Below are 24,615 nucleotides of genomic sequence, written 5' to 3'. Positions count from 1 at the left end.
TGACAGGGGTTTAACTCTGTTACAATGAATTCTCGAGCGATAGTTGTTCTTTCTTTTATGATTTCGCTCTTTCTTATCTCTTGGCTCAACTCGTTCAAACCAAGAAGCTCAAATTTCGAGGGTGGGGTAGGCCAAATTTTAGAATTGGTCCGGGTATACTTTGGAGGTCATCGTCATATTGGGCACATTCAAATTAACTTAGATATCGATTTTGCTCCAAATTCGGGAAGGTCAAATTTCGGGAGGGGGGTGCACGAAATTTGAAAATGTCAGAGGCAGGGGGGGGGGGGGGGGGGGGGCAGGTCACTGCGAACATCGAGCAATAGCGAATTCTTGAAAAATTCCAATTGGAAGATGTGTTCCTCTCAGCAGACCTTGAAAACAATGCACCGTATAGGCCTTAAGTGCGCTGTCTGTGAACGCTGCATCATCCCGGGGCAACCATTCGAGGACTGCGTGAGAGAAATGGTTTCACTGCATTGACACCTCTGTTTTCTGTTTTGCAGGTGTTGCTTACAGCGAATTTCCCTTGGTCTCGGGTAAGCAGTTTTACCCCACCTTACCTACTAGGCCACGGCAGCAGCGTTATTTCTATATAAATAACCTTATATAAATCACCTGAGTTGCAACACACGTATCGACAATATTTATTCAGATTTAGAAAGTATATGTTCAGTGATGCACCAGCTGAATAATGCTCGCACGCTTGTTAAACTCCAGTATGTACAACATTTTGAGGCTTAGTTTAGAATGTGCATGCCTTCTGTGGGACTTTCATACTATATCTAAGGCAATCCTTAAGACACTTCAGAGGCGTGTAGCGTCTTTTGTTTATACTAATTATGGTCACACGATTTCTTCTTCTGTACTAAAGACTGCTATCGCAATTCACTATCCAACTCATGTGGAAGACCTTTACCTGAAATTGTTATTTTTTCCTACTCGATCACAAGCTGATGCTTGACCCTAATACGTGAGTACGGCCTCTTACCACCGCACAGAATTTACATCCACGGTCTCTAGCCCGCGACTTTACTAATGCTGGCTTGTTAATAATAATAATTGGTTTTTGGGGAAAGGAAATGGCGCAGTATCTGTCTCATATATCGTTAGACACCTGAACCGCGCCGTAAGGGAAGGGACAAGGGAAGGAGTGAAAGAAGAAGGGGAGAAGGAGGTGCCGTAGTGGAGGGCTCCGGAATAATTTCGACCACCTGGGGATCTTTAACATGCACTGACATCGCACAGAACAGGGCTTGTTGAAATTCTCCTTTTTTCCCCCAAGGCAGTCCACATTTAGAATTTCATACCAGTCATATTCTCTCAAGTCGTCAGAGAAACTAGAATGGAATTTTCAGCGTTTGTCAAATGCCTCTCTGCTGCAGCCACGATTGAACGCGTTTTTTATGTAACAACTCTACTTTATGTTCACATCATTCTAGTCTCCTTTACCTATTATTTCTCCGCGGTGTTGGCGAATTCGTTACTGGCTTTTGTGGAGCTCTGTTTGTCTGGCTTCTTTTTAAGCGGTACATCCTTTGACCTTCCATTCCTTGAATATGAAGGGTGAATCTTCCAGAAACCGCAAAGAACCTGATGCCGAACACGAGAGAGAGATTTACAGCAAACATGAGGCCGAACCTACTCGAAATATCCAGAAATTAACCATTCCAATTGTATCTACTAGATAAAAACTTATTCCCGAGGGGATTACAAGAAACGCAGGTGCAAATACAGCAGCTGCATTTCCCTGACGTGTTACACCGCTCGTCCCTCGTCGCTGCCTCTGGCGCTGCACGTACGATATCGTAGTCTTCACTTTTATCCGATTTTAAGGCCAAAACCTTTAATGGTTCATGCTGGCGACACTGTCCGTCCGTCCCGCTCTTCAGCAACTCGATAAGAAAAAAGCTTTGTGCACGATGGCATTCGAACCACCATCCTTCCGTTCCGCTGACGAGCGTGCTAACGACTACACTACTTCCTTTTTTTGCATGTCTTTATTGCCTGTTTCAACGGTCCCTGCCAACGCATATGCAGTTCTCCTTGTCTATGACGCTGGAGACTGTTTGCAGATTGTCGTCGAATCAGACGGATGCCTCCGAAACGCCCTCGAGTGTCTCCAGCATTTAAGATTCACAAACAATTGTGTACTTAGTCAACACCTTAACCGCACATCAATGACCCAAACAGCAACACCACGCTAAAGCATTCGCCTCACCACTCTAGGTCAACAAAGTGCCGCCCTGAATATTTTTTGCCCACCGCCAACATTTGCGAAAGCCGCTAAAGTAATCATTATAAGAGTTTATCGGGAAATGATAGGTGAAGCGACTAACTCTAGGCTGACACCTAAACAACGCATGTAGGGAGGGAGTTAAAAAGGGAGAGAAAGAGGCGCCGTAGGGATGGGTTGACATCTTGACTTCTATCAGCCACCTCCAAGAATTGCCAGTGCGTGGTTTTGGCTTCTTCAGCATAAAGCTCTGAACGAGCAAACTTTCTTCCCCACTCGTTCGCGTTCCGGGGGAAAATAAAACGCCACGGCTTCCTGCACTGAGTTGATTTCGCGCGTTTGTGGGAATAATTTAGCGCCAAATTACTTACTGCCTTTAAAACTCGTTCTGTGGGACCTTCTTACTATATCTAAACCAATCCATGAAAAACTTCAGGAGCGCCTTTCATTTATTATAATTATGGTCGCACTAATTATTCTGTACTAAAGACAGCTATCGCAATTCACTATCCAAATAAGGCGGGAGACCTTGCACTTGAAACTTGTTTTTGACACTCGATCATAAAGTAATGCTCGAACCACTCATGAATAGTGGTCGACCGGTGGGTACCCTTATCCAAGGGATGTACTTGTTTTCGTACTGCTTCTCATAGGGCTAATGCTGCTTTTCTCCTATTTCAGCGAATGAACTAGGGTAAGCATTGTCTTGACATCTGAAATGAATCGACGCAGGGAAGTACGTTCTTTTCGTGACTATGTATTTGGGCGTTACCGATCTATGGCGGTCACAGGGTGCAGTTATGCAACACAGTGTCGAAGAAGGCATCTAATTGTCCTTCACTGGTAGCCGGCAGGAGAGGGCACTGCAAGCGTTCTTCCTTTTATCGGTAGAAACGGTAGTTGCGAAACAAATGAGCGTGCAGTACCGTAGCACATCACAATCTCCGAGAGCACGCCAGTTCAGTTCATGCGACAAAGTGTTCTAGCTTGTTAGTAAGCTCACGCAAAAAGTCCCTAAACAAGTGGTGCAACGCTTGACTAGCTTTCCCGTAATAACCTGCACTGCTTCTGGCAAAGTGCCTTCTTAGTGCGATTCTCTCATAATCAGCTGCGTAGAAAGAAGCTTGGATTCAGTGTACCTCTTCGCGCAGCCCCAATGTAGTCAGCTACGCCGCTGCAAATACTAAAAATGACTCGGGCCGGTTTCCCTTAAGAAACAGTGACGGCGGTGGCGGTAAGCCTGATGAAAAAGGTTAGGGCCAGTGGACCCTCTGGCATGGAAGCCGAAAAAGGCCACGTTAAGGTCAAGGCGAGCAGTCATAACTCACTTGCACCAGCTACAGCACCGGCTAAGAAAGTTGTTGTGCACGTAAAAAAAGATGTCAAAGAAGAAAATAACGCAGCCGGCTTAAACAACTACCAGTGCAAGATCGTCTTCTGCAAAACATGTAACGTATATCGTATTCTGCTTTCCTGCGGGAAAAGTTATGTCGGCCGGCCGGAACGCTGCCTAAACGCCCGACTCCGAGAGCACTGCGAACCGTTTGATTCGATAGCGGGGGTGGATTTCTAGGCAAACATTGCAGCCGTTGTGTGTGCCAACATTTGAAGCTACATGTGTGCTTGGCAGGGGAGGCATGCCGTTACGACGTAAAATTTGAGGCTACTTCCACATTAGTAGGGAAGATGATAATTACGTCGACGCACATTCAAATCCTTCGTCTCACAAAGAACCGAAGTATGTAAATGCAGTCTTCCACATATGGCAAAATAACGGTTGTCTTTTCTTTCTTTCTTTAGGTGGGGGGAGATGTTTTCTTCTTACTGCTGTTGCAGTAACACTGGCATTTGGGGGAAATAATAATAATAACAATAATAATAATAATAATTGGTTTTGAGGAAAGGAAATGGCGCAGTATCTGTCTCATATATCGTTGGACACTTGAACCGCGCCGTAAGGGAAGGGATAAAGGAGGGAGTGAAAGGAGAAAGAAGTTCCGTAGTTAAGAGCTCCGGAATAATTTCGACCTCCTGGGGATTTTTAGCGTGCACTGCCATCGCACAGCACTCGGGCGCCATAGCTTTTTCCCTCCATAAAAACGCAGCCGCCGCGGTCGGGTTCGAACCCGGGAACTCCGGATCAGTAGCCGAGTGCGCTAACCACAGCCACCGCGGCGGGTTTGGGGGAAATGCCGGCGTTGTTTTCAGTTCAGTTAAGTTTCTCACCATAAAGGCCCCCTTTGTTGAGAGAGGGGGGGGGGGGGGTATTACATAAGAGGTGGGATTTTATTAAAATGAGCAAACAAGCAGTGAATATTATTTAGCACTGCAGGTGGCGGTTACACGTTCTTGAAAGGTGGACGATGAAGCAATGTTGACGATGTCACATGGTAGCCCGTCCCAGTCCGTTGCTGCTCGAAAGAAAAATGAAGTCAAAAGGTGGCAGTATGCGGTGGCAGCCGGGCAACTTGTAGGGGATGGTGTGGTGAGGTATGCGTGCAGCGGCTGTGATATATGGTGAAGGCTCTATGCGAAGCCCTGACGTTCATAAGCACCACCTATCAGCCAACTCACTATAGCACCCCACAAGACGGGAGGACGCCGTATTCAACTCCATTCAAAGTTTCAAGCCTTTAGTCAGAAGAGGAGTTTGTTAGTTTTAAGTGTGCAGAGAATGTGTGGTATCCGCCAATATATTTCATGCTCTGTGTTTCCTACGGGCTCTGAAGACACGAGCTAAGATCAACACAAACCATGCCCGACGCGAATCGTGCAGGGGGGCCTCCGAGTACAAGACATTCATCACGGGCATCGCCATCTTTGTGCTGTTCGTCGGAGTTGTCGCCCTGGCCGCTGTCGTCCTCGTTGCAACGCTGGGTGGGTGAGAACGTCGATGCGAAAGATCCAGTGTAAATTTCAAAAAGAAGCGAGCTGGTCACTCATCTCCAATATCACCCACCGAGAGCTTGGGACGGTCGCCATGTATATATAAGCCTCGTCTTCATCTTTTTCTGTGTAAACGGCATTTTTTATTGATCTTCCCCTAACGTAGAGTAGCCGTCCAATGAATTATAGGCTTAGTTATTAGCGCGGGAAATGTTCATCATAACAGCAATGGGTGAAGTACATGAACGAAAAGTCAATTTACTAATAAACGGATGCACCTATATACAACCTTTGTCCGTAAAGTTCCCAGACTGATTTATTTTATTCTTTAGAAATGATTCCCCAAAAGAAATGTTCGTGCGTATGTGTAGCGGCATCTTTTCGGGCTAACCTGAGCTATTTATGTTAATTGCTGTGGCAGTCGCTAGACGGCACTACATGTAGAAAATTACGTTGTCAGTAGTCATTTCCGCTATCGACTGTGAGTGAATGTGGAAAGATGGACGTCCACCTCGAACATCCTGTAAACATAAACTTCTGTGTGAAGCTTGGCAAGACAGCTACACCGACGTGTGAGTTCCTTCGTGACGCTTGCGGCAACGAGACATTATCGCGGGCGCGAGTTTTCCAGTGGCACAACAGGATCGTTTCGGGGAGAACATCGGTGGAAAACGACACAAGGCAGGGGTGTCCTTCAACCTCAGAGAATGAGAACAACGTGGCTCGGATCAGAGAAGTATTACAGCAAGACCGCACCATTAAAAGTACACATGTAATAAGATGCTCTCTACATTAGTAAGACAGCATGCCACCAAATTTTGCGTGAGGACTTGAGGAAACGAAAACTGAATGCCAGACGTGTGCCACACTTCCTCACACAGGAACAGAAGGACACACGGTCAACAGTGAGCGCTGATTTGCTCTCCGAGGCAGAGAAGGATGCTGCATTCGTCGACAGCATCATTGCTGAAGACGAAGCATGGTGTTTTCAATACAATCATCAAACAAAGAGGCAGAGCGCGAATGGCGGTCCACAAGCTGTCCGGCAGCGAGAAAGGTGCGGCGACAGAAGACCAAAACATAGGCGATGCTGATAGTTTTTTACTGAGGCCAGAGGTGTCATACGCCACGAGTTTGTCCCACAAGGGCAGACGGCGAATCAGGAGTTTTATATCCGCGTATTCCAACGCATGCGTGATGCACTGCGACGCCGTCGCCCTGACTTATGGGCATCTGGACCATGGAGCCTTCTCCACGATAACGCAAGGCCGTACACTGCTCTCAGCGTGACAAAAGTTTTCGCCAAGCACAGCATTACCGCACTTCCCCATCCACATAATCGCCTGACCTCTTCCCATGCGATTTTTTCCTGTTTCCTCATTCGAAGAGAGCTTAAAAGGTCGCTGGATGGAGAGTGTGGAGTCCATTAAAGACACCACGACAAAGGAGCTGACAGCCCTGCCAAAAGAATTGTTTTCCAACTGTTTCAAAGACCTCAAGAAGCGTTGGAAGCTGTGTATAGACTGCAAGAGGAACTATTTCGAAAGGGTGCTGCACAAATTATTTTAATGCTAAACGCATTTTTTTTAATAGACGCAGTCTCGGAACTTTACAGACAGAGGCTTTGCATACCATATTGATAATCATGATGTTCACTGAGCATACAGTGGTATGAACTTAGTATATACGTGCCATAATGATGATCGAAAATGAAACAGAAGTTTTGAACACAACCCATGGCATCTTATTCTCGGTAACTGGTGTCACTCCTCCATTATAGGTCGTGTCTATTAACAGAGAAACACCATCCACACCACGTTATGACGACCACGTTGTAGACGCTTGGCAGAACGTGTATATTGTGCGCCATTGGTGAATCTGTCACACCTACGCAAAGTCTTCATGACTGCGTTACCTGGGTTGCATTCAGCAGTCTCGTTGACATGACAGAAGCAGTTCTCTGCTTTTTTTGTCGCGAAGACGCAAAGACTGAGCGTTGCTGCAAAGGGTTTGTACACATGACAACGATGTTGTCATTCCTGTAATGCGAAGGAATGTTCTGTAGCATTCTGAGGGTATGGTTGTTCTCGTCTTCAACTGTGAAATTAACTGCCTTCCCTGAGGCATAGGAATTCGGCAAATAACCAACATGTCAAAAGACGATACCTCGCCCTCCATTACCGTTGCTTCATTCGCGAAAATACAACGTTTTGTCATCCGGAAAAAATGCTTAGCGAATATGTTTTGATTTATAATGGCCTGGTGTTATGCAGATGACGGCAGAGTTTACAGCGATGACGTCGGGAGCAACCCAGAAGGCAAAGACGACAGCTTCAGGGACAGTGGCGCCACCAGCCGACGACGTGCCACACCTCGACGCTTGCGCAACAGGCCGAACGTCGGAGGAGGCGGCGGCGTTAAGGTGCCCCATGGAGGAGGGAAAGAATTGGCGCCCCTTCCACCACAGTTGATGCCCGGTGCGTCAGTCCTTTTTCTCGCTCGTATGAGCTAAAAATAGACCGGCTGTATCTTTTACGTCTTCAGCTACGACAGGCTTGTTATGCTGAGATAGCATCTTTTAACACCACAAGCATCTTCCTGACGGGGCCAGCAAAAGTGATGCCCTAATCTGTCGGTAGACCCATTGTTCCCATGATCAATGAATTGCACAACCATTCATGCCGTTGGATAACCTTAGTCGACTTCATCTTATCCATCAAGCCTGTACACATGACCACGGTTGCCTAGCATATGACCCCATGACACACCACTCTTTTACTGCTCATGCTAAAACCGCCTTATATTACGTGAACACCATTTTGTTTTTGCTGCGTTAGCTTATGACTCTATTTCGGCGAAAAATCCGAGGTCTGCGTGTACGTGTGAAGCCTACACCAGTCAGCACCCCTAGAGCATCGGAACGGGTCAGGGCACCTTCCGAGCAAGCTGAAGACCCGGAAGCACGCTCAGAGCATGTTCCGGTGGTTACCGGAGGTGCTTTCCCCAGTAAAAATGCACCTTAGCGACGAGCCTCCACCCAGTGCTATACCCTCCAACTCTTATAAAACGATCTGTCGATTGTCTATAGACTTCATATGAACTTTATTGCCTTCCTATAGATATTTCTTTTTGTCTATTCATAGTATATAGACTGCCATTGAAAAACGTCTACTAAAAGTGTACGGCCATCAATCTGTAGATAGTCCATAGACTCTCAATAGGTTTTCATTGCCTGTAGACTAGCCCATAAAATTTGTCTATAGAAAGTCTATAGATTTTATAGATAAAAGTCAATGGAGAGTCTACGGACTGTCCAAAGAAATCTTGCAAGTGAAAAGCCTCCATGCGCCATAGTGCCCGCCGCAGCGGACCGAAAAATCGCCGGAAAAAGTCAAAGGAGAAGACGCAAAGGGAACGCCATCAGTGTAAAAGTGGAATACACAACCAGTACTGCTAAGCACATCGGTCGCATCGCATCCTATGATCGCAATCGCCTGTGCATTTTTTTATTTTTTCCAAGCCGAGTGCTTCCCGTGACAAAGCATAAAAGCGCAAGGGCTGTACAAACTAGGAAGCAAAGAATGCCGGCTTCAGGTTTGGTTTGTAGCGGAGTCTGCAAAAAAAAATGTTTTATTCTTCAGAGCCGGCCTTTAGTGTCACCGGCTAGAAGCTCACCAGTCCCGATATTTCAATATTCCCTATATTTTGTATAATAGTATCCGTCTGTGTAGAGATTATTCGCTTGCTCAGAACTCAACTGGTCGACTGCAATCGGCAGCAGCAACCTGCCAGATTGGTCGCCCATCATGCATGCAACGCGCTATGCACTCTAGTGACGAGCCCGAAACAAAATATTAAATGACACGACTCACAAAGCGCGAACTGACAATTCTTTATTGGTGATAAAGGCTTCCCATTTTTATGCAGGAAAAACACGGGTCGCGCTGTTAGAACCAGACCTATGAATTGTAAAAAGCTGGGAATGCTAAAAAGAAATAACAATATTGGAAAGAAATAAACTCAACCCAAAGCAGCCAAAACGCTGGCGATGGATAAAAATTCACCGCAGGATCCCATCGGCCCATGGTAAGGTGATTTTTCATCACCATTTCATCGTTTCCTTTCCATGCAAAACACTGCGCAAACGGCAGCTGGAGCTCGAGGCGCAGACATTGGTTAAAATATCGCCTTTGTGCTGAAGAACAGTTTCGCAAAAGAGATCTCGAGTCCAGGTGGGACAACGCATCTTCTTTGTAAAATCAGCTAGGCTAGACACACCCACGCTGCGCTAGTGATAGCAAGGAGCTTACATGAAATCGGAATCAACGTTATTCGATTTCGAATTCCCGAAATTTTCATCCTTCTTGTGCGCCTAAATGATCTTTAAATCCATAAGCGTGGAACTCACAAACGTATAAAATGAGTGTACAAATTGTGTCCCACTTATATGGAACACGGGAACGCGGAGCGCCCACGGAGCGCCAATGACTCCATCGCCGCCACACATAGCAGCCGATTGGCGCAAGCAAAGGTCAACCTAGCTGGAGGGGGTGTTGTTAAACGCACTGCCGATCCGCGGAACATGTACCTGTGCTGCCGTGTTCCTTCTAAACGTGAAACAGTCTGTACAAGGACAGAATAAAAATATTCAGAGGGACGCCTGATTACACTGTGTTGGCAATAGCTGCTCATGACTTTAGCGGACGTGACGTCACGTCCGGTCTGGTGACGACACTTCCTTCCCAAACAGTGAGCGAATTTTGTGACCGAAGGTACAATTTCTTTCCCGGTCAGGCTTCTAAACCTGTCGGACTAAAAGATATCTGGGTCAAGTTACCTCGGTTCGAGCATCAGTGACTTGCGCATAAACGCTGCCGCCGCGGTCGGGCTCGAACCCGGGTACCCCAGATCAGTAGCGCTCGGCTACTGATCCGGAGTACCAGGGTTCGAACCCGACCGCGGCGGCCGCGTTTCGATGGAGGCGAAACACTAAGGCACCCATGTGCTGTGGGATGTCAGTGCACGTTCAAGATCCCCAGGTGGTCGAAATTATTCCGAAGCCCTCCACTACGGCACCTGGTGGTGGTAGTGGTTTTATTAAAAATAATAGTAAAAAGGAAGGAAAAGATTTTTGCTAGCCCCGGCATCTGCCATCGATAGTGAAGCACCTGAGCTGGGGCAGCGGAAATAAAGGACATCAGGCAGAATGAAGAAATGAAATGAAAGAGGTGAGGGGACAGGAATAGAGGACAGGGCACCTGTTTCTTCCTTTCTTCTCTTAGTCCCTCCTTTATTGCTTCCCTTAAGGCACAGTTCCTTTCCCCAAATAATAATAATAATTGGTTTTTAGGGAAAGGAAATGGCGCAGTATCTGTCTCATATATCGTTGGACACCTGAACCGCGCCGTAAGAGAAGGTATGAAGGAGGGAGTGAAAGGAGAAAGGAAGAGAGAGGTGCCGTAGTGGAGGGCTCCGGATTAATTTCGACCACCTGGGGATCTTTAACGTGCACTAACATCACACAGCACACCGGCGCCTCAGAGTTTTGCCTCCATAAAAACGCAACCGCCGCGGTCGAGTTTGCACCCGGGAACGCCGGCTCAGTAGCCGAGCGCCCTAACCACTGAGCCACCGCGGCGGGTTTTCCCCAAAAGCCAATTTTCAATTTTTTCATGTCGTACCTACTCAAACGCAAGGCTCGTTCATCCTGCAGTGTCCGCAGTGAACAAGAAGGAACAGGTGTTGCTGCCGGACGGTGTGGATGCGGACCGTGTTGCCGCAGACCTCCTCAACTCTGCGCTGGACTGGAGCTACTCTCCGTGTTCGAATTTTTATGACTTTGTGTGCAGTAAATTCAACGGTCCCCTCATCGACGTCCTATCCACTGTGAGTGTGTGCTGCCTTTATAGTAGAGAAAGTTCAACGTCCTTGCCGAGCAGCCGTTCGTATATATATTAATGAAGGGCGTCTCAACCATTCTGGCGCGATAGCGTGGAATGTCCCGCACACCGTAGTTGTTAGCATCTCGAAAAAATCGGGATCGGTCGCAGCGATCGTGACGTCACAATGACATGACCTCGCGTGGGTATTTGAAACACCCCACAAAGAAGACAGTACAACCGTGATAACATCACCAGAAAATTCCTAATTGATTGACTTGGTCTGGAGGTCATTTCACCACCAATGCGTAATGTCTCTGAACAAAGAGAAGCGAATGCGCTAAAATCGGCGAGCCGAGACTCGAGCCGCTGCCCCTTCAATCCGGAGCTGTAGCACTCGTGAAAAACTTTTTTTCTTCATTGCCCGTTTCGACAACGTCCACTAAGAAGCGTTCGTTCGACTTGATATAGAGGGGCCTTGCGTGCCTTAGGCTAAGTAAAAAAAGAAACAGGTGAATGAAAATAAAATTAATAAAATAATGAACAGTGTCGGCATCTGCGAAGTGATATGCAACGTTATATGCAACGTGATATGCAACGTGACATGCACTCAGAGTCGCTCAAGAGGAACCAATAAAGTTGTTCTGTCATACCCTTCAACCGGAGCTTAATTGGTCGATTTTTTTCTTCTCTTAACCCCGACTGTTGCTAGCTGGTGAACTGAATATCAAGTTTTCTTTATTAAGTTTATTTCCACTCGTCTACATTCGAAACTGAGAGAGTATCATTTGGTGTACCAAGAGTGTTTTTTTATTGGGCCCCTACTGTTCTAATACATCTGCAATTTGCCAACCATACTGCTTTTAAAATATGCTAATCTGCAGACAATAGTCAAGTGTCTAACGCTGTAAGTCCTGAGGGTGACAACCAACTGAACGCTACCTGTTCAGCATTTTACATATGGTGTGATACGTGGCAAACCATAATCAATTTGGGTAAATCTGTCTGCATGTGATTATTTCCGTAGTGTATGCGTTTCAGTTGCTGATAGAACTGTAACGCTTTGCAACGTGCAATCGAACTCGAATATTTAGGTGGTTGTTCTTCTCGCTGGCCGAAACGCTTCAACACATTGTGGACAAATGGAACGAGAAGGCTCAGACTCTAAAGGGAACTGTGACGGACGGACGGAGGAGCGTGCGGACAAAGCGCGGCAGCAAGTCAAGCCACGTATACTCATCCTCATTGTGTACCTAAACAGCCGCACGTCGCGCACGGGTACACATCTCCTAATGTAGTATTTTCCCCTCTGTAATTGAACGCTGGAATTTCCTCTGACCTCTCATTTATGCAAATTGCCTATGCTTCCATCTACACACTGATTTTCGTTGCCATATCGTGAGCTAACCTAGGATGACGGTGCTTCCACGGCATGGTCTTACCACTGGAATTGTCTTTTTAACGCAATAGCGTTAAGGAGCTCGTGTCGCAAAAAAGCCGGTGTCGTCGGCGTTGGCGTCTTTGGCCGTGAGCGAAAAATAGCGCATCTCGATGGACACCTGAACCGCGCTGTAAGGGAAGGGATTTTAACGCGACAGCGTTAAGGACTGACGACTGACTGACTGACTGACTGACTGACTGACTGACTGTTTGATTGATTGAGTGATTGATTGATTGATCGGTCGATTTTTCGTTCCCTTACGGCGCGATCCAGGTGTCCAGTGAGAAATGTGAGAGAGGCGTCATTTCCTTTCCCTAAAAGCAATTGTTCATTTCATTTTCCGCCCCTTACGGCCCGGTTCGGGTGTCCGCCGAGATATGTGAGAGACAGGCGTCCTTTCCTTAAATTGTCCAACGGGCCACGCGTCGCGCCGAACGGGCGATGGCGTTCCGTGTACTCCTCGGCAACGCTGCGACGCGCTGTCGCGTCACACTCTTAAAGACGAAGTTTCAGCGGCCTCCAATTTTTTTTTCCTATCAGAGCAACTACCACACTCGGGAAGAAAGCAAAGCCATGCTCTACAGCCTCCACGTCCCGGGAAGAAACCAGCGCGCTGTCGAGAAGGCTGCCGGCTTGTACCAGGCCTGCGTGCGCCTCGGGTCCAGCCACGAAAACTCTGAGGTTTGGTTCCCCTATAGCTGTGTGCAACGTAGCTTGTTCAGCACAATATAAAGTTCGATAAAAAAAATGTCGGACACCAAAAAATAAAGTGGAGAAGCAGAACAAACACGCAGAACTTCGGAATCTCACTGCAAAGTACAGACTCATATCTCATTTCAAACTGTTGATCAAGACGTGTTCAACATTCTCGGAGAAAAATTTTGAAAATTGAGGCATTGCAAAACTCTGTTATAGAAATGTCTTTCTATAAAAAAATCTTTCTTTTAAAGTGTTTCCATCGATCGCATCGAACAGTTAAGAGTGCCTTAGAAAACCAATGGACAACGCTTTTCACTATAGCAAAAACGTTATTAGCAAAAAAAAAACACAAGACTGCCGTCAGGTGATCTCCGGGTATATGCAGTGTTGCTGTCTGAAAAAAATTCCGTTCTTAAACGGTTTCCCGCTCAAACATGCTTTGAGCAGAATTGTTATGTATGATTCTGGGAACGGTGTTTTAGGAACAGTATATATATATATATATATATATATATATATATATATATATATATATATATATATATATATATATATATATATATATATATATATATATATATATATATATATATATATATATTGGTTACCTCTCGCCGAGAACATACGCTATAGAGTACTAACGTTCGGTTATATATGGTTTAACGTCCCAAAGCCATAATAATAATAATAATTGGTTTTGGGGGAAAGGAAATGGCGCAGTATCTGTCTCATATATCGTTGGACACCTGAACCGCGCCATAAGGGAAGGGTAAAGGGGGGAGTGAAAGAAGAAAGGAACAAAGAGGTGCCGTAGTGGAGGGCTCCGGAATAATTTCGACCACCTGGGGATCTTTACGAGGGACGCTTTAATGAAGGGCTCTGAAATTATTCAGGAGCCTTCCATTACGACATCCACCATAATCTATGTATCGCAAGAACGTTAAACCCTACACCGCAGCGTTACTCTTTTTAACGACTGCTCCCGTCATAAGATATAGGACCCATTTTCCTTTTTGTCCTCATACTACATGCCTTGTTTCTACGAGAATAAACACCAATCAGTTACTCAGTTCATAACGCATGGGTTTGACGCCCTCTCATGTCCAGGTGGAGTCGCTCAGGTCTTTCCTCAGCGCCCTCGGACTCGACGCAGCCGACTTTCCCGAAGACCCCAACTTCGACATTCCTGACCGCATCACGCGACTGTCCCTGGAATACGGCTTCTCGACTTTCGTCAGGTTCGGCTACACCAGGAGGCCCCATATCGCCAAGAAAGTCTTAGACGTACGTATCCTTCCCCGCTGTAGTATACGAACGGCCGTTCAAACGTCGCACAGGGAGACTGTTGGAGATCGAGTCCGGAACACGAGTCCCTACACTAATTACTTTAGTTTAATCAGAGCACAGGTCCCGCAAACAGTGCATTGAGTAAAGCCTGATCTGGCAGTGCAGTAAGAAAGGTGAGAACTACTAAAAGGGATTAGACTCAAGAAAGTGAGCACAAAGATATTGCAGTGCTTGTGCGCCATTGGGGGGGGGGGTGGGGGGAGGGGGGGGGTCAATTGAGTTAAATTCTGGTCGAATTCCTTAAGCAATACGGATGAAATGCACCGCTGAAAGATTGGAGAAGAATGAGAGAGAATAATAGCACAGTTGGCAACTGAACTTACTCAGGAAACTCTGTCAAGAAAAAAATGGCTCATTCCTAGAGACTTGTGCAGTAGCTACAAAATGCTAGGAACGGTGAGCAGAAATCAATTAAAACTTGTATCTCATAAGGAAAATAAAATGTGACAAAAATTAAATAATATAGACGTATTCGATTTGGAATGAATATAGAAATCACGCATGGAGCTAACCATTCCAACCACATGGATCTGTCAAGAAAAAAATGGCGCATTCCTAGAGACTTGTGCAGCAGCAATGAAATGCTAGGAACGGTGACCAGAAATCACTTAAAACTTGCAACTCATATGCAAGATAAATAACGAAAAAATAAAATAGACGCATTCGATTTTGAGTGAATATAGAAATTACGCATGGTGCTAACCATTCCAACCTCATGCGTAATTTCTAACTTCGCTCGAAATCGAATGCGCCTATTTGATTTTTTTTTTTGTAATTCATCTTCCTTGCGAGAGATAAGCTTTGACTGATTTCTGGTCACCGCTACTAGCAATTTATTCCACCTGCACAAGTCGCTGGGATTGCGCCATTGTTTTCTTGACAAGGATGACCAAGTACGTTCAGTTGCCAACTGTAGTCTCATTCCTTCTCATTCTTCGACAATCTATGGATTTCGAGCGAAGTTGGAAATTACGCATGGGGCTAACATTTAACCCGCCGCGGTGGATCAGTAGCCGAACGCTCTGACCACTGAGCTACGCAGCTAATTGAAACACGCAGCTAATTCGATGGCATGCGCGGTCTTCCACAGATGCAAATCCATACGCTTGACGAGGAGTGGATGGAGAATAACCACCACAATTACGACAATGCGAGCTTGGCTCGGCTCTACGAGGACTACGTGCGCCTTTACGAGCCGAGTTTGGATGCTGCTGCTTTAGTCTCTCGCGTCATCCGAAGCGAGTTCATAGGCAAGTACACCATGACTGTGCAGTAACACCACTGTTAAAAGCAATTTCATTTGATCGCATTGTTTAGCGCTGGAACAATGCTAACGAAGTGTGCAAAGAGTAACCCTTCGTGTTGGCGCAGATTTAAATAAAAGTAGTTTCTAACTCAGTCCAGTCTTAGAGGAGGCATACATTTTCAAAGGAAAGCTCAGCCGACTCGGACGGTCAGCAGTAGCCGAGGAGGAGCTCAATCGATAGACAGCTCGGACAGGAAACCGTGGTAATACAGTGTGCCTTCGGGTTTTGGTTCGCTTTGCGCTTGTTTGATTTTTCTTTTATACCAGTATGCCCGCGCTCAGGTAGATATTAATGAGCAATTAGTTCCGGTAGTCAACAGTGTAAAGGAAAGGAATATACGGTGGAATATATGGTGGAATATATGGCGTATAAAGGGTGTCGCTTCCCTTAATATGCAGCCTTCTCGAGCTCGTCCAAAAGAATAGCTGCAAGTCAGGTTTTTTTCTCCTATTTACAACATAACCGCGGCCGATGGCGACTCCGTCCCCATGGTTGGTAGAAACCGGAAACTTTTCATAATGGAGACAAGTTTCGCAGCATGAATAAAACGCACACAGAAGACAAGGAACAAACAAGACAGGACTGTGCTGCACTTCCAACTGATTTTATGTGAAAAAGCTCGACATTTAAATGTATTCAGTTATCATGAGGTGAAACCTAATCACAATCATTCAAAAAAGCCATTTCATTCTCCAGCAATGACAGTGAAGGCGTGCTGACGCAACTGTCACCGGCTTAAACATAGGTTTGCATGCAAACCTATATTTAAGAAGGCGCAGTTTCTGGGTCGCGCCAAGGACAAGCTTCAGCGTGAAATTATCGAAGTCTTTTTTATTAGGAAAGCCGGTGACAATTGCGTCAGCACGCCTTCACTGTCATTGCTGGAGAAAGAAAAGTTTTTTTTGGATGATTGTGATTAGGTTTCACCTCATGATAACTGAATGTATTTAAATGTCGAGCTTTTTCACATAAAATCAGTTGGAAGTGCAACACAGTCCTGTCTTGTTTGTTCCTTGTCTTCTGTGTGCGTTTTATTCATGCTGCGAAACTTGTCTCTATTATGAATAGCAATCAACGAGCCCAAACCACCGTGTTACTTCAACGGAAACTTTTGCTTTCATCGCTGTCCATTGAGTGCACTCCATCTCAGAAGTCGTTTACAACGCTGTGAAGGCTTCAGCGAACTGAGCCAATCAGAAAAGGCGTGCGTAACAAAACGTGTTCCTCCGCTCTCCTCACCCCGCCAAAGGTGGCTCCATCTCTGAGAAGTAAAGAGCACCAGTGTCCTCCGCGCAGCAGGAGGCTGACTCGGCGGACGGCATGTTTACGAATGGTGGCCCACCATTTCGCACAGCTCTGTTTGCGCGGACTTTCTCTCTAATTTAACCAGTGAATCAAACGCTCACTGTACTTACAAAACGCGGTCCCTAACTACATTTTCAATGACTGCAGTAAGTGTATTTAAGAAACTGTCAGAACACTGCTCAAATATTTGAGGGACTATTTGTTTTCTTCCTTGGCCCTGATTGGACTAGTCGGCCCTACGTTTCTGTTTCGGCCACGCTTCTGCCATGCGGGTGATGTTCATGACGCAGTGGCTGCTCTCTGAAATGGGCCATGGTCACCTTATTCAACGTGGAGATGCGAGCGGCGATGCCGATGTCGCTGGCGACTCTTCGCGCCTTAGACGATGCCTGTGATGACCCCGTTTTCTTCTATGGGGAACGGTATCGACATTGTAGCATCCAGTCATCGATACCTACCATTTTCGAAACATATGCTTATCGAAAAAACTGCCACGTCTTGTTGTCGCGGTCCTCATCTTTAATAGTGCTGGCTCTGAGTCGCTCTCCCTCGCAAATTTTGTGCACATTGCAATTCTCACAACCAATTCGGGTAAATAGCCTAAATGTACACTGGGGATCAAACTCAGCACCTCCCGAATGCAAGGCGGATGCACTGCGACAAGGTCACAGCTTGGGTTAAATCGCATGTTTTTTTTTGTTCCTTTCGTTTCATGTTGTGCTTTCATTACAGGCGGTTTCATAGAAATGTATGTCGTTAATATGCCTCCGTTTTTGTGTTTTGTTATTGCATAATATATCACCACGGACGTGCTTTATTCCTTCCCGCACCTCCCTATCCCGCCAACCTCAGCGCCATGTAATACTCAACCCAGGACCTTTAAGAGACAATAAAGTATGATGATTAGCACGCATTCCTCTTTCTTTTTGGGCAGTGCGACGGGCCATAGAAAAGGTGCGCACATACCAGCGAACCGTGTCGACGCTCGTGAACGAACTTGGAAAGTTTACGAGAGGTTACGTCTCAAAAGGTACGTATACACCTCGCCTCGTACTATAGGTCCCATTGTGAAGCATAACACGCAACGTGTGTTCGAAGCTCCCGCCATAAAGCAACGTTATCCTGTCTTTGATAACACTGGGTAAATTTGGCCGAGAGTGAAAGTAGTACGGTTCCCTGCGTTTTCTACGCGTTATTTTCGTTTTTTTTTTGTACAGTGCGTTCACCTCAGTCACCTTCTGAGTCATACAGATGGAGAGGTGGGATGTATGGTACATGGTGAGGGTCTTAACTAGCGCATCATACTTTTCAGATATTCACTTCCTACTGGACTCTTCGCAGTTACTTCGCAGGAATGAGGGTTTCGAGAAAATGCGTGTAAGCCTTATCGATTTTCAAAGCCCCTTTAAATTGGTTTTTTTTTAAACAATGTCATCTGTCTCATCTTTTATTAATAACCGAGACAGAAGAAAACGCTGCCCACTATCGTATGAGCATCGTTAACGGCCGCTGGATATGAACTAAATGACTTCCGTTTTTATTCGATTCTGTTCGATTGCTGCTAACATTTCCTATCACTCAAAACTTATTGCACACTTGTTTTCTACTGCGCAGTTCAACCCTTGGTTTTTTTCTCCATATACCTACATTGTGGGCAGCCGCTCTGCTTGTAGTCACAAGTAGACTAAAATAATTAAGGTACAGGAATGCCTACTAAAAAATTAAGACGAAAGACGAAGATGGCGCGTTCGTCTCAACTGTCGTCTTTGTAGTTCATCTCAATTCCTTACAGTGATCTTCTTGGGCCTTCAAGCAGAGCGGTAGTCTGGTATGATCCAGTCTAACTAGGCCACACCGTTACATACTGTAACTCAATTTCGCTTGATCCCCTAAGGAAATCCTGCATGCATGAAGAAACAACTGCGTAATCGAACGATAAGAGAATACTGACAATTTTTCTTGTTTTCGATTATTCAGAAATGTACGTCACCAGCAGGCACGCCTATTTATGTGCAGTAGAGTCCTTAAGCAACCCCAAGCTTATTTCGGCGAGGTTTCGTGGCTCAAAGACTACACCCCTATTCGGACAGACCGGTGCATGACGGTTCTTCATTTGTCTTCCTCAAAACAAGAGTTGCACTTGCGCTTCAGAAGCGTCTCACCCGGTCTTAGGTGCTACGAGTATTCGTAACGAAGATAGTGAGTGACTTTTATCTTATTCCTCTCGTGATGTGTATTCCACACAGAACACAACCAAAGGTTCGACTGAAAAATGCACACGCGATCATGCGATGTGATGTGACAAATCTGTGTTAGCCGTATTTGCTGTACGTCCAGCTTTTACATTGGTCCCTTTACAAAGATTCTTTAAATTTGATATCAGCGTAGCTTTATCGTCCCGCTACAGCTCGTGCTGCTTGTGGGTAAACGTTTTGGAAGATGGGGATGGATAGATAGTTGGGTGGTGGTTGAGCTTCCGTGTAGTGTAGTTGGGTGGATGGATGGAGGTTGTAGGTTCGTCGAAGAGAGACACATTTAATCGATGCGTGCCCGGAGGCTCACCGACCGGAAGGTACTCCGGAAGAGGCACCTTCTGGGCCCGGAAAGTTCGTGGTAGGTGCCGAATACGCTAAGGGCGCTGGGGTGGCGGCTTCACATACACACGCATACGTGCGCGTGCACGCGCGTACACATGCGCAGACCACGGCTTTACCTTGATGGTTTATGGTTTATGGGGGTTTAAAGTCCCAAAGCGACTCAGGCTATGAGGGACGCCGTAATGAAGGGCTCCGGAAATTTCGACCACCTGAGGTTCTTTAACGTGCACTGACATCGCATAGCACACGGGCCTCTAGAACTTCGCCCCCATCGAAATTCGACTTCCGCGGCCGGGATCGAACCCGCATCTTTGGGGCCGTCAGCCGAGCGCCATAACCACTGAGCCACCGCGACGGCGGCTCTACCTTGAAAGGGGACGCTTCTACCAACGCAATCACACCAACGGCGGGAACTTCAGCCACAACAAGATGCGCTACGTTGTTCCCGTACCTACAGAGTTAGCTTCAACGTTTCGAGACCACTCCGCCCGCGTGTTCGGTTGACGTGGAGACAATAATGCCAGCTGCTTCGCATATGCGTACTGTGAGCTCAGCAATGAGATCAATAATGCTACCTCAATTTCGAGCCTGTTTACGCATATCCATGTTTGCTGCCAAGTGCTTTCCGAGCATTTTTATCAGTGAAAGATTTTATTTGTAAATACAAAGAATATATGTCAAGCCATACACTGTAGTTGAATTAATGGTATTAATGGTGCTGAAACAGTTGACAGCCCTGGTTTCATTATTGGGCTGTTTGTGTACACTTTCTTGGTCAGCAGTACTGACAACCGTGCAATATGACTCTCTACCTAGGCTGTACGTGAGAAATTTTCTTAACAGCAAAAAATATTGATGGTTATATAATCCCGCTGTCTCTTCTAGGCCGCTGGGAAGAATTGATCACGCAATATACGCGTAACTTGTTTACGGCTACGGACACGGTCGTGCTGTGGGACAACCCGGGGGATATCGTGGTGCTGCTCATGGATAAGAATCGCATGGCACCCGAAGACTCTCGGCTGCTGATGGCCTGGAGTCTGCTCCACCAACTCCTGCCCCTGGCCCACGGTCAGGCCATGATTACGCTGGCCTTGAGCCAGTACAGACTCCAAGATCCCATCGGAGACTTCTGCTTGGAATCCGTCCGCGGCATCATGTCCTTGCCCATCACAAAACACTACCTCCGCTATCGTACGTATTACCTGAGTCTAAGGTTTGCAGCTATAGTGAAGTTTCGTACATACGCATAGTGAAACATCGTAAGCACGGAAGATCACAAGGAAGGGGGTTTGGTGAAATCCGACGCTGGTGCTTTTCGTGTCTCTATAGTTTCACTATGCTTGCTTGAATGGCCTGCAACTCGCAATCTTATGTGTGCTTGTGTGCAAATGATGATTTATGTCGTACGCGCAGGTCAAACGCACCAAGAATAGTGACGCATTTATGCATGATTACTTGTCTCCAATGCTTCTAAATCGCCAGCCAGCAAGGAGTTGCAGTATGCAAGCTGTAGCTCCCGCATATCGCAATCCTGTGTGTCCCCAATGCCGTCAAACTGTGCATTTCAGAATCGAATAGGCATGGGCATGTCGGTAACTCAACGTTACACGGAGAACATAATGCAGAAGCGCGAGACAATGAGGACGAGACAAGCAACCGCTGTAGAAGAACAATTTTTGTCCACACAGTACAGTTCGCTGCAGTATATTGTGACCGAACGACAGAAATTCTTCTCGTGACAACAAGATTTTCTGTAGTATTCTCCAGTTCCTTGCCGTAACGACAGAAGCAGTTCCGTCACGACAACTCCGTAATACGACAGAAAAATATGTCGTAGCGACAGGACGACAGAAAATATCGTCGGGCATTGGTACCAGCTCTGTCGTATTTTTTCATTGGGGCAGGACAAGCGCTACTCGTGTTTTTGCGCTGTGTTTACTATGCAACTCTGGCATTGACTCTTGGCAGCCTTCATTGCTGCAGGAGCGCTCTTCCAATGCCCTAACCGGTTTTTTTTTTTTACGTCTCGAACGCACCTCACCCCTGTCCAATGGCTTCCGACCCTCTGCTAGCCGAAAGCAGTATCTGTACCCATCATGCCAAGCTTTCTTGCACATAATCAACCTCGTTTCCTGGCCGCCGGAAGATAGCACCACGTAGTTTAATGGGGACATTGTAAACTTTCACTTTTGAGAAAACTAGAGTGTCCGGGGAAATTCTGCGTGAACATGGTGATTACCATGGCCGACATTTCCCCCATCGCTGCGAAACCAGGCCGATGAAAGGCTTTATTCACTCACGCTTTTTCCAGCGGCATAGAAAAACAATGGTATATATAGAAGATTCGAAATTCTCGCGGCGATTTGGATTGTTCAGCGACACAAGGCCCGTAGGGGCAGCCATACTAAATCTAAGCGTCTATCCTGATGTCAAGGGCTTGGAAGAGCTCGGACCGAACTAATGTATTACAACAAGCAAAGGAAGAAGTTGTCACATTGATGGATGGAACGATAAGTTTCAGAGAAAGAGAGAGACAGAAGACGTCTATTTTCTCTACAAGGAGTGCTGTGTCTCGAGGTCTATTGGGTGGGACCCCTGGTCCAGGTACGGAGGCCTCAGCTGTGCAGCGAGCTTGGTTGATCAGCTTGCGGCTGATCTTCACGGCTAGTGCTGGTCAGTGCAGCATCCCACTGACTTTATTTGGGTTGTCTATATTTTCCACTGCCTTTGTTTGTTGGCAGGGTCATGTGATGTGACATAACGTAGCAGATTAGCTGCATTCCGGACATTTCCCATTGAATGCGTAGGTTCATGTACATACGTGCCTGTCTGCAGCTGGCACCTTGCTGCAGATTGTGTTCTGTTGATTTCCGCGTGCGGTTGCGGGTATCGTTCCGGTGCCACTCGGCACTCTTCTAGGATACAAACGTGCACATGGGGGATGGGGGATAGTTTTTGTAACCGCACACGCTTACATGCCACACACCGAAAACACAAAAAATGTGAGCGCGGGCCCTGGGTAGGGGCCCGTCAGCACTTTCAGGTCATGCTTCTGCAAAATATAAGTGTCATGTGAGCTAATGTAAGCAAAAAAGTAAGGAGCTTATTTTTTCATGCTTATGCGATAGGAGCCGAATTAAAGCCAAAAAATTATCGGTCCTATTCGCATATACAGTCGATCTTCACTTAGCTAAGCGGTTAATAGGTAAATGATGGATAAAACGCAGGACTGGCTATTGCACTTGGAAACTCCCATAGAAGCACATCTATTTGATGTCTCATTTTTAGGAGGTAGAAAATTTTCTACGAAGTGATATCGCGAACCTCTATCGAGCCTCACTGGTCATTTCATGCTAAATACGTCGGATGGTGAGGTGTAGGGAGGGCCTTTGACGTCACTATAGCGGGGTTCAATTGTATGAGTAGCCAGGTGCTGTTAAGTTCATACTAGGACAATAATTATGAAGAGTGAGTGAGATGTGCTGCCATGGCTCAGATTCAAAACAGATAGTTTTATTTCTCAATATATAAGCTGGTAGGAGTACCTGGGCCAAAAGCTGCTCGGGACAGCTGGACGAAGCCCAGGCGAAGAATACAGGGTAGAGTGTGATGAATATACAGACACAGCAGGATACACAGGACAACAAAACCGATGCGCTCTCACATGTGACCGAAAACCCGGTTGTGTGCAATCGCTATGGAACCTGTTCGCGCCGGTGGAAGAACCAGATCGCTTGCCGCTAGAAAATAGAAAACCCAAACTCAAGTCTGGCCGCGGATGTCTGGAAGCAGCGGCGGCTCGCACGCTCACCTCTAGTGCGGCCGTGGCGGGGCTGCTTCGTGTGCTAGCTCGGCCCCATTTCACGAGGTGGCATTTTCGCCATTCCAGAAACGGTCCCGCCGAAACACTAGGGCAGTAGGAAGTGTTCTGTCGTGGGCTGTCATAAGAGTACGCATAACGACAAGGTGTGAGAATACCTGTACAATTCTCCTGTACCTGTACCTGTACAATAAGAGTACCTGTACAATACCTATACCTGTACAATTCTCGGCAAAGTGCTAGGCGCTTTCGGCAGAGCACAATAAGAAACATATGTCCGCAGCATGTCACATGAGAAGGCGCACATTTTTACTCTCTACTTCTGGTTCGCACCTGGGCTTCATCGGGAATATTCCTGGAGGCTGGACATACTGTAAATATAGGCTAAAGAAATTTGTTCAAATATTTTCTAATACAAGACCATGCAATGCTCTCAGTCTGCGTTCCTGGCCGGGCTTATCATGTCCAGCTTTCTCGGGAAAAATTTCTGAAAATTAGAAAATTGTAAGATATACTGTCGTGGAAATATTGAAGATAATTTTTCATTATTCTGATATGTAGCAAAATCATTCTTTTAAAGCGTTTCCATTGATCGTATTGAACAGCTAACACTGCCAGAGAAAAGCAATGGGAAACGGTTTTGACGACAGAAAAAACGCGAACAGAAAAAAAATACAAGACTGCCGTCGGGTGATCTGCGGATATTGTTATAGTGAAATCTTACATTATATAAAAAAATTGCGTTCATAAAATACTTCCTTCTCAAAAATGTTTTTGTCCAGAATTGCTGGGTATGTTACACAAATTCATCCGGCACATTATAGTGAGGCGTGCCTGTGGCTCAGCACTTAGGGTTGAAACTGAACACCATGATCGCGCAGAAATTTTTGTGTCTAAAGCCAATAACCTCAAGAACGCAAACTTCAAGCCCTGCGTTAGAACCGAAATTGATGAGGATAGCACTCCGCCTAGCATCTCGGAGCTTGAATTTCAGATGCCTCGCTAAATAAAGACAGAAGTTAGGTGAGGGGCGGCTTTTCCCAGCTCAAGAACGCAGCGGATTTTCCCCGTCAAAGAACTCCCTTCCAGAAAATG

General features: G+C 46.2%; 1 protein-coding gene across 1 annotated transcript; it reads left to right on the top strand.

Annotated features, from left to right (window-relative positions):
* Positions 1–4,713: 4,713 nt before the first annotated feature.
* On the top strand, positions 4,714–22,368 carry LOC144134327 (uncharacterized). Its single transcript, XM_077667265.1, has 10 exons — positions 4,714–4,721; positions 5,013–5,113; positions 7,396–7,599; positions 10,845–11,008; positions 12,983–13,123; positions 14,249–14,425; positions 15,579–15,738; positions 18,035–18,130; positions 20,583–20,913; positions 22,305–22,368. The coding sequence occupies exons 1-10, from the start codon at positions 4,714–4,716 to the stop codon at positions 22,366–22,368; spliced, it is 1,446 nt and encodes a 481-aa protein (XP_077523391.1).
* Positions 22,369–24,615: the final 2,247 nt, after the last annotated feature.

Source organism: Amblyomma americanum, chromosome 5 (assembly GCF_052857255.1).
Source record: "Amblyomma americanum isolate KBUSLIRL-KWMA chromosome 5, ASM5285725v1, whole genome shotgun sequence".
NCBI classification, from domain to species: domain Eukaryota; kingdom Metazoa; phylum Arthropoda; class Arachnida; order Ixodida; family Ixodidae; genus Amblyomma; species Amblyomma americanum.
Note: the sequence above shows the minus strand (reverse complement) of the source record. Positions and strands in the feature narration are given on the sequence as shown.

Coding starts and splice junctions, on each gene's coding strand:
- LOC144134327 (XM_077667265.1), top strand. Junction 7,600..10,844: donor TCCACCACAGTTGATGCCCG/GTGCGTCAGTCC, acceptor CAGTGTCCGCAG/TGAACAAGAAGGAACAGGTG. Junction 18,131..20,582: donor GAGAGGTTACGTCTCAAAAG/GTACGTATACAC, acceptor TGTCTCTTCTAG/GCCGCTGGGAAGAATTGATC.